The sequence below is a fragment of the Quercus lobata genome, chromosome 10, assembly GCF_001633185.2.
Source record: "Quercus lobata isolate SW786 chromosome 10, ValleyOak3.0 Primary Assembly, whole genome shotgun sequence".
NCBI classification, from domain to species: Eukaryota; Viridiplantae; Streptophyta; class Magnoliopsida; order Fagales; family Fagaceae; genus Quercus; species Quercus lobata.
Genome location: NC_044913.1, coordinates 248,596 through 264,521, shown reverse-complemented (window position 1 = coordinate 264,521; position 15,926 = coordinate 248,596). Strand labels below are relative to the sequence as shown.

The following is a 15,926-nucleotide window of genomic DNA, read 5'->3' as shown; positions in this document are numbered from 1 at the left end:
TAAATGACATTACTTTCTTTTGTTCGGCTCCAAAGGGCTCTGTCCACACTGCGTATATTATATATATGTCTTCTCAAACACTTTGAACTCCACCCTGGTTCCCTAATCTGAACTGCTTTTGAATTTGCTGGTTCCTTTCTTTTTTTCAGTACGCTTTTTCCTCCTCTTTTTTTCACCTTTTTTTTTTTTAATAAAATTTTATAATCTAGTAAACATGGTACGCCAATCCAATTATATTCAATAAATCAGCTCATTGGTTAAGCTGGGATCGACGGATCATTTTAATCTTCATTTCTGTGTGTTTCATTTAGTTTGGTATTTAGACTAAAAATAGTTACACCCAAGGGATGTTTTCATGATCCTTCCTTGTACAGAATTTCAAATGTTGGTTTGTTTTACTATGTGAATGAGTACCATTTTTTTTTTTCTGGTATTTTAAAATGGACAAAATTTGGCTTCAAACATATTTGTAATTTTAAGCTCCAACCACTAATTAAAATACAACATTTCTATTTGGGTGCATGTACATAACTCACTTCTGTTGTTTATGACTTTTTTTAAGTCATGCTAGATCTCTTTTGCATATCGCTTACCTTGCCTAGTACTGTTTAGTCTTATGCGTTTACTTTATGTGTGGGTTTCACTTGTTTTTTTAAGAGATGATTGTTGAGCTTAGTATCTGGTAATCTTTGGTTTTATTTTATGACACACAGTTTGTTTTGGGCAGGAAAAAAATGCGTCACTTTTTTCGAGTTCCGTTGGCAATACTATTACTGGCATTAAGCATAACATGCTCACATGCTTTCAGGAAATATAGACAACCTGAGATAAAATCTGCAGTTTTCCTATCCCCTAAGTTTGAATTGGATCCTGGATCAGTGGTGAATAGAAATTACTACTACATTGAGTTCCCAAGAGGTCATATTGCTATCAAGGGTTTCAATGCTGAAGTAGTTGATGAAGCAGGGCATCCTGTCCCTCTTCACGAAACTTATCTCCACCACTGGGTCCTTGGAAGATTTCATCAACGTCTAAATGCAACAAATCCCGAGCAGGATTATATTCTCGTGAGGAACAGCGGAATATGCCAGAAACAAGTTGTTTACCAGTATTATGGCCTCGGATCTGAAACCCGAGGAACAAACACAGATGTACCAGATCCTTTTGGAATAGAGGTTGGTAATCCTGTTGATATTCCTGTTGGGTATGAGGAGGCGTGGTTTCTTAAAGTCCATGCAATTGATACTCGGGAAGTGGAAGATAAGTTGGGATGCACCGAATGCAGGTGCGAACTATATAATGTTACAAAGGATGAAAAGGGCCAGCCCTTAAGACCAGACTATAAAGGAGGTTTATCATGTTGCTATGATCACACACAATGCAGATTGAGAGAAGACTCTGTGGGTGCTACGAGAAACCTTTACATGAGATATACGGTGAAGTGGCTTGATTGGAATGAATTTATTGTGCCTGTCAAGATTTATATATTGGATGTCACTGATACTTGGAAACGATTGGCCAATTCAACAGGACAAAATTCAGAACACGAATGCCATGTAAGTGAACTTCTCTTCAATTAGATAATAATTGGCTATATTACTCTTTTGGTTCGTCAAATATATGTTCATTGCAAATTGGTCTCAAAAAACAAGGAAGTGGCACAAATTAAAATTTCTTTCGATGGATCTGTATTCTGTTGCATTCTTTAGTATTTTTTTTTTTTAATTCAATACTCTTTTCTAAGAGACTCAATAGAATTTCTTTGGTGCAGGTTGAGTATGACATTGAGTCTTGTAGTGCATCTGGTAAGGCTGATAATGGGTGCACTGACTCCAAAAGGGCAAGTCTGGCTATGCCAACTGGTGGCTATCTCGCTTATGGTGTGGCCCATCAACATTCAGGGGGTCTCGGTTCAGCTCTTTATGGAGAGGTGATTCAGCACTTACGTTTTCTGTTTGTAGCGATATGAGTGCAACATTTCTTATTTTCTTTGTTATCTGGTATGCCAGTTATGATCTCTTGTGGAATATCATGACTTACCTGATTTGATGATCTTCTATGGAGATGTATCAGGAATTGTCACTCTCACAAGTAAAAGTAGTTCACACGCATTCATATTTTCTCCGTACTTTTATTTCTATATATTTATGACATCAACTAGATAGTTGGATCGATGTGTAGCAAGAATCTTTTTGTTTTAGTTACGGTGAATAACCTATTGTATAGATGTTTTATAGTTCACAACAAACATATTAGGCCATGAACTTCATCATGAACTGCGTGTGCTCTAATTTTACTTTATTTTTGGTGGTCAAAATTTTATGGTTCCTCTAGCTTTGGCTTTGTTATATGATTCTATTTTTCATTTCAATTATCTAGTTCCACACATCTGTGAAAATTATGTGAAATTTTTTTATTGTCGTATTATGATGAGTTTGATAATATTGTAACAGCTTCTATTGCTCGTGCTTTTGTGTGGTGTTTCAGGATGGACGGCTTTTGTGTTCTTCGATGCCAACATATGGAAAAGGGAAGGAAGCAGGAAATGAGGCTGGCTATATTGTAGGAATGTCCACTTGTTATCCTAAACCAGGCACTGTAAAGATAAATGATGGGGAGACTATGATTGTGGAATCTAATTATAGTAGCACCCAAAGCCACACAGGAGTCATGGGGCTCTTCTACATTTTGGTTGCAGAACATTTGCCAAAGCCTGTGCTTTCCCGACGCCTTCCATTTGCAAAGCCAGTTAATAGTAAGGTATAAAGCATTTGCATTTATGTAGAATGCAAATGATAATAGATAAAGCAGCAGTCTGATTGTCGAAGACCGATTGATGCGTTGATCAATTAAAATTTTTTAGCTAGAGTGAATTAGTATCTTCAACAATGCTTAGCATTTAGCAATATTATGTCAATAGAAATAAGGCTGCTGGATTCTTAATGAATTGAGATCAGACCTCTTAAGTTTATTGGTTCTTTCGTGTTTGAGAGTAGTAGTAGCTGTTGTTGCTTGTGTTTGCCAACTTGAGAATGATATAAAATATGGTTACCACTTACCAGCACTTGTAATGTTGTTCCATGAATACTTTATGTGCCTAGCCCCCATTGAGAGAGAGAGAGAGAGAGAGCTACTTATGTAATGTGTGTAGAATCCACCACCAAGCAGCTCTAGAAATTTATCTATACTATTATTTAAGGGGCTTCTTCTGTTTAAAATTCTCAATTTAGATCTCCAAAATAAACTCAAATTCATCTGTTTTTAAGGCTTAAACCATAGGGTAGACTCTTAATTTTTAGCTTAATTAAAAATGTGGGGGCCAGTCAATCAATAATTATTAAAACCGTGTTAACTGGGCCTGTGGCCCATCCGAGGATGTTAAACCATCCGAGAAGGCCCACATAAGGTTATAAGGGGAACCAAATGAAAAGAGGAGTAGATATCACATGAGATGGGTCCAGTATTCGTCCGAGGACAAAATCCTTCTCGGCAATATGTGTCCGAGGACGACTTGAATGCCATATTGTTACAAACACACTTCGAAACTACATTACCACTAAAGGTGGGACATGGGGCCAAGGATAAGAAAGAAAAGATAAACAAATATCTTTAACAACTGTTGCTTCCACATTAATTGTTTCTCAACCAACTCTCTGGCTACATTAATATGGAGGTGATGCCTGAACAGTGATGAAGTAGCCTTACAGCTGCTGGTTGGAGGTTCTAGGAGGTGTTGGATGGGACAGGAAGGGATCCCTAAATCCAACCTACACGTGTGTGGTGAAGATGACACCAAGAGGGCAGTATATAACAGGGAAGAATGCGCCAAAAAAAAGATCGGAACTTCTAAACAATTGATGCTTAGAAGAAAATCTTACGAAATAAAGAACTGAGCTTGATTCAAGGATAAATTGATCGTAATATCTGTATTAATCCATCTAGAAACGTTAAGTTTAATCGTTTTTCTTCTGAAGTTAATCTAGTTTTTTTATATCCACACTCTACAAATTTATTGTTTGAACTTTTAGCGTTTGAACCCAATACGAGTTTGGGATCGACACAAATTGAGTCCTTACAAAAAAAAAAAAAACAGTTTTTTATTCTATCTTCACATTTCTCTTTCACAATAGTTGTTAAAGTACTAACACAACTCTTTCTCTTTGTAAAAAAATAAAAAAAATAAAACTACTTTTTTTGCCCTACAAATGAAGGATTTTTTTTATCACTAAACTGTTTTTTTTTTTTTTTCTTATCTTCATATTTCTCTCTCATATTAATAGTCAAGTATTAATACAACTTCTTTTTTTTTAAAAAATAAAATAAATAAAACTACCATGAGTAAAACATATAAACCTAAAAAATAGAAAATAAAAAAAAGTCTTATTGCACATATAAAGTGTGTGTGAAAAGACTAATTTTAATTAAGGTAGTCATTTAAAAACTTAAATTATACAAAATTTAAAAAAAATTTAAAATATATTACCGTAAAAAAAAATTCGAATATACGAACTTTTATAATTTCTTTATACATGGAAAACTCTTTTTTAAAGCACAAAAGAAAAAAAAATACCGAACAAAGGATAAGCACAAATATAAATAAATAACTAAACGACAAATTAAGTAAAGAAGAAAAAGACAGAAAAGTTAAATTTTAAACAAGAAAACAAAGTTTTTTTTTTTTTGACCTAAGAAAACAAAATTTTTTTTTTTTTTTTTGAGGAAGAAGAAAACAAAGTTGTTACGTGTCACAATCCAATTTTCATCCGTGAAAAATGCCTGTCCTTCGTAACTATCTATTAACATTGATAAGATTGTCCCAAGTACTACCTTCTAAATGTCAAGTAGTAGTACATGTCATTATTAGGTTCTATTTATATACTATTTATTTTGTTAAAATTAAAAATTTATTATTGAAAGTATTATAGATAAAAATTTATTGTTGAAAATATTATAGATATGGATAAAAGTTAGTTGAAATAATACAATAGAGTGTATAAATAGTGTCAAAAAATGCAGTGAAACTCATAAATAATAACAAAATTAAGCGAATAGTAAAATAATTTTCATTTTGAAGTGGTATCCAAATGGAGGCTTAGTATTACCTGTTAGCGTCATAAGAAGTGGGGTCAGTGTAGATTATCTTTTTCTTTCATGAAAAGAAAAAAAAAAAAAGAAGAAGAAGCAAACCTTTCTTTTTTGGTTAGAATAAGCAAAGTTAAAATATTGGTAAAATACTATTCTGGTCTCTAAATTTTATTAAAAATTTTATTTTCATCCCTAAATTTTAAGAAATTCATTTTTCATTCCCAAAATATTAAAAAATTCACATTTCATCTCTAAACTATTGAAAATGTTTTATTTATATTTTTAAACTTTACTAAAAGTTTGTTTTTCATTTCTAAATTATTGAACAAAGTTTTTTTTTATCCTTTTTTTTTGCCTCTAAACTATTAAAAAAATTCTATACAAAGTTTAGGGATAAAAAAAACTTTTTAAAATTTAAGGATGAAAAATAAATTGTTGATGAATAATGAATATAATGCATTTTTGAACAATATATTGACATATAATAGTGATATACAAATACGTCATCGCTGAGGCCATTCGCTTTGTCGTTTTCCTAAACTTTTTTTTCGAGGAAGTCGTTTTCCAAAACTTGGATGTTAAGAAATTTGGAACGAAGTACTACGGTAACACGGCGTAAGCAGTGGCCTCATCCAAAACGAGAGTCGACTAAAATACTTTCTTTTGTTGGCTCCAATTCCAAAGGGCTCTGTCCACACACTGTATATTTTATATATAAGTCTTCAAATCCGTTGAAGTTGAACTCCTCCGTGGTTCTCTGTAATCAGAACTGCTTTGGAATCCGCTGCTTCCTTCCCCTTTTCTTTTATTGGGTACGCTCTTTCCCCTCTCTTTCTTTCACTATATGTATATTTTTTTAGACTCAAAATAGTCACTCCCGAGGGATGTTTTCGTGCTTCTTCCTCGTACAGAGTATACCAAATGTTCGTTCGCTTTTCTCTGTGAATGATTACCAAAGTTTTTTTTTTTTTTTTTTCCTGGTATTCAAAATAATCCACATGTAATTTGGGCATCAACATCAATATTCATTTAATTTACTAATTGCCCATTTATACTTTTATCAATATTAGTTGTTTCTCTATAGCCTTGTGTGGTCCAGGCCAGGAAATGGGAAACCATTGTGTAGGATAGGAAAAGTGTGTTGGAATTTGGAAATTAGCTACCTTATCAGCGAGAAGACAATTTTACATTCACATGCAACACCCCCTCGACCTTCTCAAAAATTCTCAAGTACTCATTAATACTTATAAATATAGTAAAAGGTTATTTACCCCCTCTTGACAGGCAAATTACTTTTTACTATATATATGCATTAGCTTTTTTTTGAGAATCATATATATGCATTAGCTAACGTGTCAATAACAAGATAATTTTACATTCACAGGGCAACACTTTTATTAAATAATAATGGGTCCCAATTACTAGTACATTGTTTTTGCACACAACTTTGCCGAATATTTAACCAAAAAAAAAACTTTGCCGAATAGGATTGAAAAAAAAAAAAAAAATGATGATACGAAATAGGACTCCAAAAGGAAAAAAAAAAAAAAATCCATGTTTATGTGCCTACTGTAGCACCTCACCAGTCGGCCTCTTATTTACAATTTTTTTCTCTTTTTATCAAAAGTTTTCAATCTAAAAAAAAAAAAAAAAAAACCCGAATTTTTGCTATAAACCCAAATTTTAACAACATAAGAGAGGAAAAATGTCAGCATAACATTTTCAAAGCATTCATAGCATTGAATCACATATTCAACATCATAGGTTGCTATATTCTTAACATTTTGATGATGATTTATTTTTCTAATTTATTTTAAAGAGTTAAAGTGCATGTTTAAATTGTGTTTATTTAGATTAGTCCCTTGATTTAATTGTTATTAGCTATGGATTTATTTTTTATTTTTTATTTCAATGCTATGAAATATATATTTGTAGTTAATTAAGATTATGGAGAACCCAATTATAATAATACGTCCAAGTCAAATTCTAAACAAGCTCATATCGAAGTAGATTTTGCAATTGAGTAAATTAAATTAGAAATGAAAAAATGAATTAAAGTATAACATTTTATATTAGATTATGTATGGTAATTACTTTATCATATTATTGTATATAGTTGTTTATTTATTTTGTTATTAGTATCGATTAATATTTCATAGATTAATTATACCTTCAATCTTGCCCCCCTCGACCTGAAATCCTTGCTCACTGCCTCCAAAAGAAGAAGAAAGGGTGATTAGGAAGGGAGCTTAGAGAGGGAATTGAGGAGTTTGCATCAACAAAAGCTCAAGATTGTCACTTTACCAAACTAATTAATTGTACAACAACTAGTGACTAACTAACAAACTATTCTTGGGGTTGTCTTGCCCTTTATTCCTGATATTATCCATGCATACACATGATTTGGTATTTTCACACGTCCTTCTCAGTTGGGTTGAGCTGGACTTGTTGCACTCGATTTGGGTCATTATACAAGTCTAATATATTATAGACAACTTCGGCCCTTGCCTTTTTTGTGATTTCCTTTATTTTGTTAGTTTCCCCTAACATGGATAGAAACGGACTGCAGGAAGGACACAATTTCAAATTATAATTATAATCTTGACTGATATTGCCAATTCTGAGACAAACAAGTTGTTTAAGTCCTTCATGCTCTCTCTTGTGTATCACTTACCTTATCTAATATTGTTTAGTCATATTTATTTACTTTACATGTGGGTTTCACTTGTTTTTTTTTAGAGATGATTGTTGAGCTTATTATCTGAGAATCTTTGGTTTTATTTTATGACACAGTTTGTTTTGGGCAGAAAAAAAATGCTTCACTGTTTTCAAGTTCCGTTGGCAATACTATTACTGGCATTAAGCATAACAAGCTCACATGCTTTCCGGAAATATAGACATCCTAAGATAAAATCTTCAGTTTACCTATCTCCTAAGTTTGTGCTGGATCAAGGATCAGTGGTGGACAAATATTACTACAACATTGACTTCCCAAGAGGTCATATTGCTATCAAGGGTTTCAATGCTGAAGTAGTTGATGAAGCAGGGCATCCTGTCCCTCTTCACGAAACTTATCTCCATCACTGGGCCCTTGGAAGATTTCATCAACGTCTAAATGCAACAAATCCCGAGCAGGATTATATTTTCGTGAGGAACAGTGGAATATGCCAGAATAATTCTGTTGGTCAGTATTATGGCCTTGGATCTGAAACCCGAGGAACAAACACAGATGTTCCAGATCCTTTTGGTATAGAGGTTGGTAATCCTACTGATATTCCTGCTGGGTATGAGGAGAGGTGGTTGCTTAATGTCCATGCGATTGATACTAGGGGAGTGGAAGATAAGTTGGGATGCACTGAATGCAGGTGTGATCTATATAACGTTTCAAAGGATGAATATGGCCGGCCCTTAAGGCCAGATTATATAGGAGGTTTAAGATGTTGCTATGATCACGCTCAATGCAGATTGAGAGAAGTCTCTGAGGGTGCTAAGAGAAACCTTTACATGAGATATACGGTGAAGTGGATTGATTGGGATGAATTTATTGTGCCTGTCAAGATTTATATATTGGATGTCACTGATACTTGGAAACAATTGGGCAATTCAACAGGACAAAGTTCAGAACATGAATGCCATGTAAGTGAACTTCTCTACAATTATATTATACTCTCCTAATATATTGATATAAACAGTATTTGTAATTACTGATCTCCCTCCCTCCCTCTCTCACACACATATACACTTCTGAATAAGGATATGAAGGTAGAAATTATATTATAATTGGCTATATTACAATTTTGGTTCGTGAAATATATGTTCATTGCAACTTGTTCTCCAGAGTTTAGAAAGTTACAAATTAGACTTTTATTTATTTTAATAATGAAAGTTAATGGAATAGGTGTCTATTTCCTGAGAACTTGAGCTTTCCTCCTCTCTTTTAAGAGTAAATTTTTGTTAGAGCTGCATCTTAGTGAGCTTTCTGTTTTTTAATATCTCACCCTGAAGTGTAAGTTTCAAAAATCAAGAAGTCGTACAAAATTCAAATTTCATTCGACCAATCTGTATTCTGTTGCATTGTTAGTATTTTTTGTTAATTCAATACTCTTTCTAAGAGACTCAATAACAGAACTTCTTTGGTACAGGTTGAGTATGACGTTGAGTCTTGTAGTGCATCTGGTATGGCTGATAATAGGTGCACTGACTCCAAAAGGATAAGCCTCGTTTTCCCAACTGGTGGCTATATCGTCTACGGTGTGGCCCATCAACATTCGGGGGGTATCGGTTCAACTCTTTATGGAGAGGTGATTCAACACTTACCTTTTCTGTTTGTAGCGATATGAGTGCAACATTTCTTAATTTCTTTGTTATCTGCTGTGCCAGTTATGATCTCTTGTGAAATATCATACGACTTACCCGATTTGATGATCTTCTATGGAGATTTATCAGGAATTGTCACTCTCACAATCAAAAGTAGTTCACACACATTCATATTTTCTCCGTACTTTGTGTCTCTATATATTTATGACATCAACTAGATAGTTGGATTTGTTGCAAGAATCTTTTTAATTTAGTTACACTGAATAACCTTTTGTAAAAATATTTTATAATTCACGACAAAATCTCATGTTGTATTAGGCTGTGAACTTCATGATCTGCATGTGCTCTATATACATTTTTTTTTTTTGGGGGTCAAAATTTTATTGTTCCTCTAGTTCTGGATTAGTTATTTGATTCTATCTTTCCTTTCAATCATCTAGTTCCACACATCTGTGAAAATTATGTGAAAAGTATTGTCATATTTTGAGGAGTTTAATAATGTAACAGCTTCTTTTGCTCATGCTTTTGTGTGGAGTTTCAGGATGGACGGGTTTTATGTTTTTCAATACCAACTTATGGACAAGGGAAGGAAGCAGGAAATGAGGCTGGTTATATCGTAGGAATGTCCACTTGTTATCCTCAACCCGGCTCTGTCAAGATTAATGTTGGGGAGACTCTGATTCTGGAATCTAATTATAGTAGCGCCCAGAGGCACACAGGAGTCATGGGGCTCTTCTACATTTTGGTTGCAGAGCAATTGCCAAAGCCTAGGCTTTCCCTACGAGTTCCAATTGCAAAGCAAGTTAATAAGGTATAAGCATTTGCATTGATGTAGAATGCAAATGATAATAAATGCAGTCTGATTGACGAGGATCAATGGATGCGTTGATCAATTATATTTCACCTATAGTGAAGTTTCTTCAACAATGCATAGCAACATTATGTCAATAGAAATAAGGCTGCGGGATTCTTAATGAATTGAGATCAGACCTCTAAAGTTTATTGGTTCTTTCAGGGTTGGGAGTAGCAGTAGCTGTTGCTGCCAATGTTTGCGAACTTGAGAATGATACAGAATATGGTAACCAGTCACTTGTGATGTTATTCCATGAATACTTTATGTGCCTAGTCCCCACTAAGAGAGAGAGAGAGTAGTACTTGTATAATATATGTAGAATCCACCACCTTTTTGATATATAAAAATAAATTTTACAATAAGTAGTGTAACTTTTGAAGCAGTGGTTTCAAGTTCTTGTTATGGGTCTTTCTTCTTCTTGTTCTTCTTACGTGATTGCTTTTCTCCCTCTGTGTTGGATTGCTTTCTATGATGTAGCTGTAGATGTCATGAAGTTCTTTTTAATTTTATTTTCAAGGTATATGCATAGTGGAGATCTGGCAAGCAGTCACTATTGTGGAGGTCCCAAAGAAAAATCGAATTCTTAGGTTAGGTCACTCATTTGGTCTTTGGCAATGAGACTCTTTGTGTGTATGTGTTTTTAGGATAAGGTGTGTGTGAGTTCCTTTTTCTTATTTTTTAATTTAGGATTTGCCACCATTAATTGGTTTTATATTAGATGTGATTAGTCGCCTATAGGTCTAATCCATTTTAAATTACCTAATTAACTAAACCAATTTTAAGGGTTTATTAATTAAGGTAAACCAAAGGTCTCGAACAAAAGATCTTGAATTTGAAAGTTCGGTTATGTGTGATGAAGGTGTTAGGCACCCCATAACGCCTATCCAAAGAATGGATAGTATCATATTTTAATTTATCTCAAACGTTATCTCTTTAGTGAAGAAATAAGATACTTGGCATTTTGGTTATTTTTATATATATATATATATATATGTATAAATATTTCTCACATTCTAATTATAAATATATATAGCATGTGAAGGCTAAATTTAAATACGTATAATTAGCATGCAAATAAAATATTTACTACATAACTAGTATGTGGATACTAAATACTATGCAAAAATACATTACAACGTAAAAATAAAGGAAGAGGTTTGGAAGGAAAATACCTTGTCATCATCCACCACATTTTCTCATTTTTACCATGCAAAAAAGATGACAATGGATATATGTTAGTGCCAAAGAAAAGAAATGGGCCATTTAAACTTGATTAGTGCCTATGGGTTCAATGGAATTGAACTATAGCACAAATCCCTAAAGATGCAATCCTAAGGAAAGTTTTAAACAACAATGCATGGGCAAGTTTGAAAGAATTTTTCTTTGAAAATGTTAACCTTACTTTATTTTCAAAAGGAAAATTTCGGGAAAAAAAAAACATTTTTTTTTTTTTATGAAGAAAAATTTTGTTATTTTGAAAGAGAAGGTTTTATTGTTCTTAAAAAAAAAAAAAAAAAAAAAAAAAAAAAAAAAAAAAAAAAGAACTTTCATCATTTTTTTGAAAGAAAAGGTCTCTTTGAACAAGCAAAATTTGAAATAGGAGACAAATCACGAAATGTGAAAAGGGGTTTCGGAAGAGTTTTTTTTTTTTTTTTTTTTTTTTTTTTTTTTTTTTTTAAATAAAAAAATAACAAAATGCCATTTTTAGGGGGAACCCAAAAAAGTTGAGGTGCACTAAGTTTACCCTTTTCTTTTTTTTTTTTAAATCATTTTTGTAGAGAAAATCTAATTTTAAGAAAACAAAAGAAAAGTGGGTTTCAAAGGACTCATGGGTTTCTTTAGGAAAAAAATGATTTGATTTTTGAATATACCATGGTTTTATTTTAAGAATATGGTTTGAAGAAAAGAGTTTTATTTTGAAAATATTTTTCTGTAAAAAGAAAAGGGTAATCTTGAAAAAGAAAGAATTGGGAAAAAGCTTTTGAGAAATTTCATGAGTTTTTCCTTTTGAAAAGATTTGAACCAAAGATCCCATGATTTTTATGGTGGAAGGGGACTAAGTTTGTAGAGAAAATCTGAAAACATTTTTTTTTCTTTAGGAAAAAAATATTTGATTTTTGAATATACCATGGTTTTATTTTAAGAATATGGTTTGAAGAAAAGAGTTTTATTTTGAAAATATTTTTCTGTAAAAAGAAAAGGGTAATCTTGAAAAAGAAAGAATTGGGAAAAAGCTTTTGAGAAATTTCATGAGTTTTTCCTTTTGAAAAGATTTGAACCAAAGATCCCATGATTTTTATGGTGGAAGGGGAATTTGTGTTGAAAACATTTTTTTGGTAGGGAAAATTTATTTTGAATGTAACACCCCATAATTTTATTACTTATTTAATTATTATATGTAAATTATAAGGAGGCCTACAATTAAATGGATTAAATTGATTTGGGCCTAAGACATAAAAAATAAGATAAATGCTATGGGATATGAAGCCTAAGTGAGGTGGCATAAATAAAAATACGGGCCTTGATAACCCTAGCCTTTTACCTTTTAAGTTACACGTGTACGTATATAAGAAAGTTCCTTTTTGTTTTCAGCTGCAATACACTATTGAGTTGTTTCTTTTCTTCTCTACGGCTATGCACAAGTAGTTCAGGTATGGTTTGTCTTGCTCTAAATTTGAGAAGTTTGAATAGTCAATAGCTAGCAATTGTCATGAACCTAGACTATCATTCTACTAATAGAAAAGGGCTCCTATAATTGTATTATATTAAATAAGGAAGGGTCAGTATGTTAGGAAAGGGCCACAACTTTGAATTTGTGCCTAATGAAGTAATAGGCTTGGACTTATCAATTCAAGTTGTCACCATGTGAAAGGGAAAAGGTTGCTTTGTGAATTATATAAAATTGTTTATAGTCTCCCTCTTTTCACCGCCATTGACTTTGTCCAAATAAGTGTCCAATAGTGTCCTTATGCTTTACGACATCAAGAGAGTTATGGGTCATTGGGAGAATGAACTAAGATATATGTAATATACGGCTTCTATTATTAGATGGATCAGACATACATCTTTCAACATAAATGGAAGTCTTATTTTACTTGAATCTATCCCATACATGTGACCCTGCCATTAGGATCGACCTATATTGAAAGCTTATTGATATATATTAATTTCCTACTTAAAAAAAAAAAAAAAAAACAAAACAAAAGGGAGAATAATCAGATATGAATATTAGATTGATCAATCAAGGTTATATTATGTGTATTCTAAGAATTGTAGTAGTCTATATGATGGCTAGACATGTAATAAAATCCTAGAGTTGCATAGAGTTGTAGTACAAACATGCCAATTAATAGATAGTGAGAATATGTGAAATAGAACAAGTTGATCAAAGACTGAAAGTGAATTTGGATAGTTAAGTGAATAGATGAAATTTTTTGGATATATCAGTATTGTCTAGGACAAAACTGTTTAAGCGTGAAAACAGAATTTTAAGTAGGAAATTGTATATTGATGGACCTATCTTTGGTGTTGCTAGGTTCTAATTCTGCTGATTTGTTGTGATTCAAGGGAGGTTGATTTCTTTTATTTTGCAACTAAGAGGTAAGTGGTGTTTACTAATTTTAGGGGTTTTCCCAAAATAATATTGATTATTAAACTATTTTATATCAAAGAAATATGTTGATATTCCATATATAAATTGATATTTTACAAATGTTTGATGTGCACATTGACTATTCGTTTTATGAAATACCTGTAAGACAACCTGGATTTATTTAAACTTGTATGTGTGAATATATCTTTATATTTTTGAGAATCATGAGTGGATTATTTTTGTGAGCATATTGAATGTGTTTTGAAAACCTATGGCAAGTCGTGATTAGAAGCTCAATATTGTATTTAGTTCTTAGTAAGGGACAATTATACTGCAGCCAGTTCTTAGCAAGGGACAGTCCTAGAAAAAAGGGACAGTACACATTTGATAGCTTCTTAGCAAGGGACTATTGAGGATCCAAAAAGGAAGCTCCTTAGAAAGGTTTGTTTCCACACCCCAATGTTAGTGAATTCCACTTATTGAGTTATCTCACCCCTTTTATTTTCCCCTTATAGATACATTAGAAGGATTATTATAGTAGAGATTCTTGGAAGACAACAGTTGCGAATTATTTTGTGGAACTAAGGATTTTATTATGGCATTAAACATTGTACTAAAGAATTATTCTGAAGATGTTTTGTCTTTGGTGGAATAGAGCTCTGACATTTGTGATAAGATTTTAGATTGCTGGTTTCTTTTATTTAATATTTTTTTTTATGAATTATTTAGATTGAATAGACTTTTATTATTTATGATTTTGGGGTGTTACATTGAAGAAAAATGATTTTAAAAGAAAAAGATTCATGAGTTTTATTTTCAAAAGAAGAAGCTTGGGTTCCAAAAATCCTATGATTTTTTTTTTTGGGGGGGGGGGGGGAAAGAAATGTTCATTTTAGAAACCTTGCTTATTCAAAAGATTTCTTTTATCATATTTTTTGAAAATAAATTCCAATGTGATAAAAAAAAAAATTTATTTGAGGAAAGGAAAGAGATTTTTTTTTTTGAAAAATACTCGTTATTTTTGGATTCAAGAAGAAATAGAAAAGGATATATTTTTTTAGAAAGGAGATTTTAAAAGGAAAAGATTTTAAAGGTTTCATTTTTGAAAACATCTTTCGAAAATGGCAAGACTTAGGTACAGTACTTAGGTGCTATTCCTTATGTTCTCCTCTTAAAATTCTACCATGTGGATTTTTTTTCATGGGATGAAAGTATGTTTTTTAGTTAAGTAGCCACATGACAAAATCTTAAAAGGGGAATCTAAGGAACAACACCTAAGGTATTGTATCTAAGTTTTGTCCTTTCGAAAAAGGGAATGAAGTTTTTTTTTTTTTTTAAATCATTTCCTTTTGGAAAAGCATACTAAAGGAATTTTTTCACCCAAGTTATTAATTTATGGCCACATTATTAATGGGAAAAGGTAAAGAGCAACAAGCCAACAATAGTAAATAAGTTCTATAAATTTAAAGACAATAAAATAAAGGCAACTAAATAAAATTGCTAAAAATTTAAATGACAAGGAAAAGTAAAGTACTTGAATTTAAATGACAATAAAAGCAAAGTGCTTGAATTTAAATAACAATAAAAGTAAAAGTTGATTAATTTTATTTATTTTTTAATAATGATTCCTCTTAAATAAGCTTTAATCTCTTTCAAGCCTTATGGGTTTTTGGTTAAAAAGAGATGGGAGTTTTAAGCCATTAACTATTCTATAGACAACATACTCATATTGTGCTTTAGTTAAGGTTTAAAGCTCATTTAAAAGGAATAGATAGAAAATCCTTTTTTCCTTAGGTGAGGAGGTAGTAGCGCATGCACGCACGCATGTGCACACACACACACACACAGAGAACAATAGGAATAAAACGTGCAATAAGCAATAGGGGAATGGGGATTAGCAAAATGTAAATGGGATGACAATAATGTAAGGGGGAATGGAGAAGAACATTAAAGTAATTGGGATAACAACAAGATAAATATATGAACAAAAATGTAAAAGGTTCTTGGATGCCAAGAAGAGATGAGATTTCTTCACCTTAAGAGTATTTCTCATATTGTGTTAGGACATATTTGTTTCAC

General features: G+C 32.1%; 2 protein-coding genes across 3 annotated transcripts; both read left to right on the top strand.

The window, feature by feature from the left end:
- Positions 1-734: 734 nt before the first annotated feature.
- Positions 735-3,027, top strand: LOC115963434. Its single transcript, XM_031082428.1, has 3 exons — positions 735-1,556; positions 1,772-1,930; positions 2,488-3,027. The coding sequence occupies exons 1-3, from the start codon at positions 735-737 to the stop codon at positions 2,764-2,766; spliced, it is 1,260 nt and encodes a 419-aa protein (XP_030938288.1). The 3' UTR covers positions 2,767-3,027.
- Positions 3,028-5,707: 2,680 nt separating this feature from the next.
- LOC115963954 lies at positions 5,708-10,657 on the top strand. Of its 2 annotated transcripts, none has more exons than XM_031083215.1 (5): positions 5,708-5,897; positions 7,893-8,721; positions 9,228-9,386; positions 9,944-10,213; positions 10,418-10,657. In XM_031083215.1, the coding sequence occupies exons 2-5, from the start codon at positions 7,900-7,902 to the stop codon at positions 10,427-10,429; spliced, it is 1,263 nt and encodes a 420-aa protein (XP_030939075.1). In that variant the 5' UTR covers positions 5,708-5,897; positions 7,893-7,899; the 3' UTR covers positions 10,430-10,657. The 2 variants fall into 2 exon arrangements, with proteins under 2 accessions (XP_030939075.1, XP_030939076.1); XM_031083216.1 differs by having other exon boundaries at positions 7,879-8,721.
- Positions 10,658-15,926: the final 5,269 nt, after the last annotated feature.